This window comes from Oryzias melastigma, linkage group LG16, assembly GCF_002922805.2.
Source record: "Oryzias melastigma strain HK-1 linkage group LG16, ASM292280v2, whole genome shotgun sequence".
Lineage (NCBI taxonomy): Eukaryota > Metazoa > Chordata > Actinopteri > Beloniformes > Adrianichthyidae > Oryzias > Oryzias melastigma.
In genome coordinates this window covers 13,679,407-13,684,128 of record NC_050527.1, presented here as the reverse complement: position 1 = coordinate 13,684,128, position 4,722 = coordinate 13,679,407, and the positions used below count along the sequence as shown (strand labels likewise).

At 38.2% G+C, this 4,722-nt stretch overlaps 1 protein-coding gene across 1 annotated transcript in view; it reads left to right on the top strand.

The window, feature by feature from the left end:
* Positions 1 to 1,843: 1,843 nt before the first annotated feature.
* The window catches only part of LOC112143825 (C-C chemokine receptor type 4-like), a 5,666-nt gene continuing 2,787 nt past the window's right edge, over positions 1,844 to 4,722 (top strand). The window contains exons 1-2 of the mRNA XM_036216144.1: positions 1,844 to 1,912; positions 4,199 to 4,687. Of these exons, the coding sequence (XP_036072037.1) occupies positions 1,887 to 1,912; positions 4,199 to 4,687 (515 nt within the window). The 5' untranslated portion in view covers positions 1,844 to 1,886. The remainder of the gene's footprint in view (positions 1,913 to 4,198; positions 4,688 to 4,722) is intronic.

Below are 4,722 nucleotides of genomic sequence, written 5' to 3'. Positions count from 1 at the left end.
ACGAGAAAAATATATTACTTCTTTTTTTGAGGGGGGTGGCCCTAATACTCCGTCGTAGGTAATATATGATCTTATATATAAATATATTTCACTCCGATAGGCTTTAGAAAACCATAGTAGGGCCCCTTGAAAGCAGATACATAAAAATGACTCAAAGCAAGTACTAAATAAATTTAAAAGATGTTTCTAAAAAAGACCAAAAAGAGATGGATAAGCAGACAGACTTTTGATCTGGATGTCAGCTTGAACTTAGAAATGAAGATCTTCATGGACCGAACTTACTGCAAAAGTCTGATTCTTTCTCCTTCCAGTTCACCAAAGACTCCTTTAGCTAATTCTCCAATGGTTATTGACGTTTCTGTGACCAATACATTCAATCCATTGGTTTCTCATTGCAGAGTTATTGGGAAAATAATGAAAGTTAACATCAAAATGGTCTTTCATTGATTTACAATCCTTTACAACTGCTGCCAAATGAGCCGCCGTTCACATTTCCGTGGTCACATCAAGAAGCTCCGTGGAGTCTATAAAGAAGGCTCATTAATTGAAACAGCCTGTCTGCGACATACTGACAGCTGCTCAGCTCAGCTCCAAAAGCCACGCCCCCTCAGAGGAACTTCTAGAAACAAAGGCTTCAGATAAACAACAAAAATGATTTTTAAGTCTTTTAGGTTGTGGAATTTCGGTTATAAATCATAATTAAAACACTACTGGGAATGTATTTTAAATAAAAAAAAAATGTAACACTTTAGATAAGGTGCCGCAAAACACTCAGTATAATGTTGACAAGGATTGTTAATACATTTGTTATGCTTGTAAGCAGTTTATTAATATGGCCTTTGTTGACAATGGTCTTCCTTTAGATGTTATTTGAGAGACTTTGATTGTTGGTGTCAGACAGGCTGGTCTGAGTATTTGAAAAACTGGGATCTACTGGGATTGTCACGCACAACCACCTCTAAGGGTTAGGTCAGAAAAAGAGAAAATATCCAGTGAGCAGTTCTGGGGGCAAAATGGCCTTGTTGATACCAGAGGTCTAAGGAGAAAAGCCAGACTGGTTCCATCTTGGATATTGCTGATGAGATAGGGATCTCAGAAATGCACGTGTTAAATCCAACACAAATAGATGGTTAAAACAGTAGTCAAGCACATAAGTGAAGGGGTGAAAATTTGGGAGTGAAATAAGTGAGATCCTGAGCTCAGACTAACTTGAAGATTGTAAATTAATTTCAGAAATGTAATCAAATCAGATAATGCTTTTAAGTCTTGGTTCTTCACAATTCACAAACCAAAAGCTTTAAGTTTAACTTCATGTTCACTTTTGCTTTAATGAAAAACATGATTTGTATCAAAAACATTATGCCACAGTGGTTGAAATGCAAGATAAGATCTACAGCAAACAATTACAACGTAAAAGACTAAAACCAACCTTGTCTGGTAATTCTGCCATACATAATGCAACACAATATTCCATTTTGTCGACTTTAGACCACTATTCCTTACTAAAATAAATAATCTCCTTTTTGAAATGTTTTAATTGGCACTAAGAGTAAGACCTATGACTGTTCAAGTTCAAGTGCAAGTTCCTGCAGAGCAGCCACCATTGAACTGTTTCAAAAAACACAAGTTTAAAGTAGATTTACATCATTTCTGAGTAACATTGGCTTCTGCATTTATGTTTTAAAAGTATTTTTCTTCCCAGGAACAATTAAAACCAAATGCACAGTAAAAGGCCAAAAAAAAAGCACCCACCTTGCAAAACCAACATTGGTTTAGGGAGGGGTTTGATTGTATCTCTTGTAAGTTTTTCTCACTAATATTTTACAATTTCTCATAGCAGAAGCAGACTCTGACACCTCAGGTTACTTGCTGCTTGTGATCCAGACATGAATTCTACTGAAAGCACCGATAGGTATGTGTGTTTTTCTTACTACAAAAAAGATGTATTTTGGTTTTTAATGCATGTTACACATCATGTTGAAATGTAAATTTCACAGGGTACTTCTAAGCCAAAATGAAGAATTAGAATTGCTACTTACCCTGCCTTGCAGTAGTGTAGAGGACACATTTTAACACAAAAAATATTGTTCAAAGAAGTCAGATTTATACAGCATTGGTGCACAACTGACTTCGCAGAGTTTTAGTGACATTTAAAACAGCGGAACAATCATGATCTTTTGTGCTAACCGGATAAATAATAGTTTTAACTCCCAGCTACAGTGTTTTTGACTTCAAAACCCCATGCAGATTGTAAGTCAGAGTAGAAGATTTTGCATTGTTTTTTTTTTTTTTTTTTTTTAATCTAGACACACAGTAATAGCATTGTAATAGTAAAAGCCTTGTAAGATGAAATACTAACAGAATGTTGGATAAATTATTTTAAAAAGGGAAATTCAATGGTTACCAGTGATGACTACAAGACTATTTGACAGAATTAAAAAAATGTAAACACAAGTTCAAGCATGAACAAAAACACTCACTCACTAGCCACTTTATTAGGTACATCTCACTAGTACCGGGTTGGACCCCCTTTTGCCTTCAGAACTGCCTTCATACTTCATTAGATTCCGCAAGGTCCTGGCACATTCCTCAGATGGTTTGGTCACGCAGTTGATGCAGATTTGTGGGCTGCACATCCATGATGGCAATCTCCCTTTCCACCACATCCCAAAGGTGATCTATTGGGTTGAGATCTGGTGACTGTGGAGGTCATTAGAGTCCAGTGAACTCATCAAGTACAAGAGATGATGGTTACACTGTGGTCATAAAGGGATGGATATAGACAGCAACAATACTTAGGTAGACTGTGGTGTTGTAACCATTGTCAATTGGTACCAAGGGGCCTAAAGTGTACCATTACACAGCCAGCAGCCTGAACTGTTGACATAAGGCAAGAAGGATCAATGCTTTCATGTTGTTGATGCCAAATTCTCACCCTATGCCATCCGAATGTCGCAGCAGAAATGGAGACTCATCAGACCAGGCAATGTTTTTCCAATCTCCTGTTGTCCAATTGGTTATGGATTTAGGAGGATAACCCAAGCAGAACAACACACAGATTAGAGTTATAGTGTTTATTAAAGAGATGGGTATTTATTTGCCTCAAGATGCACAGGTGAGCCTGAAAGTCAGATAAGCAAAGCTTTTCTGAAATAGCTGCTGCTGAAGACTGGCGAGTAACTGCGCAGAGTGGATGATGTCACCAGATCTGCTAGGCGTAGAGCTGCGTCTCTGCAGCGTTGTTATGAGGCGAGAGTTCCACACACTCCACACTCTCCAATACAGAAATACAGGCAGGAACTTCCAAAAGGGATAGGCTGAAACTCTTAATTCAAGGCCAGAAGAGGGTCGTAAGCATGGAAAGGCACCAGAAGACTTAAATATGACATGCCGGAACATGACATGATTCAATTTTTAAATACCTTAAGTATGACTTAGCACAGGTGGAAAAATTAGTGTGAAGGTAAAGGGAAGGTGGAAGTGACAGTGCAGGACTGAACCTTGACACAATTTTGGTGAGCCTGTGGAAACTCTAGCCTCAGTTTCCTGTTCTCAGCTGACATGAGTGGCAACTTTGTAATTGGCTGGTTAGAAATTTGTGTTAACAAGCAGTTGGGCAAATGTATCTAAAGTGACCAGTCAGTGTGGACAGTAAGTCGAGGCAAGTGAACTATTTCTCTAGTTTTCTCTACTGAAAAAAAGATTTAAAAAAATAAAAAAAAAAGTCATGTCTGTATATATAAAAACTACAAAAATGACAATTTCCTTTTTTGCCTTTTATTTTCAAAGCCTCTGCTGTGGTTTACAATTCATTGAGGTTTTTCTGTTTTGTTTGTCAGTATTAACATCCTGTTTTCCTGCTTTGACCTCAGCCTTCAGACTGTCACTCGCAAATGATCAGGTGCTTTCAAATACTGTAATGGTTGAATGTTCAGATAAAAACCTTGCATATTAACAAATATAGAATATTAATACTATTCTAGGTGGTATTGATTATTTTCTCCACCTGTTCTGCACCCAGGAACAAAAAAATAATAATAAAAAAAGGGGAAAGGCTTTCATTAGTTCTCTTTTTTTCTTGGCATTCCATTTTGACTGTAACAAAATGCAAGTTCATTGTAAATCAAAACACTGCAAATGATATATGCTTCAATTTTTTTCACTATTGACTTGTATATTATTTGCTTTATTTCAACAGCACAACGTTTGTATTCCCTGACGACAATGACTCTGGTCTCTGTCGTTACACACATAATGTGATTCAATTCATTCCTGGCCTCTACTCCATGTTCTTCCTCCTGGGGCTGCTGGGAAACTCTCTGGTCATCTGGGTTGTTGTTTTCGGCACACGACTCCGCAATATGACCGACATGTGCTTGTTGAACCTGGCCATTGCTGACCTTCTCCTGGTTTGCTCCCTTCCTTTCTTGGCATACCAAGCCAAGGACCAGTGGCTGTTTGGAGATGCTATGTGCAAGATTGTCCTGGGTGTTTATCGCATTGTCTTTTACAGTGGGATCTTTTTCATCTGTTTGATGAGCATCGACCGCTACTTGGCTATCGTGCATGCTGTTTATGCTATGAGAGCACGGACATTGTTCTTCGGAAGGATTGCAGCTGCTGTTACGTGGACGGCTGGATATTTGGCCTCTTTCCCGGAGCAGAGATTCATCACACTTCAGCATGAGCACAACGGCAATTTTTGCCTTTCTGTCTCTACAT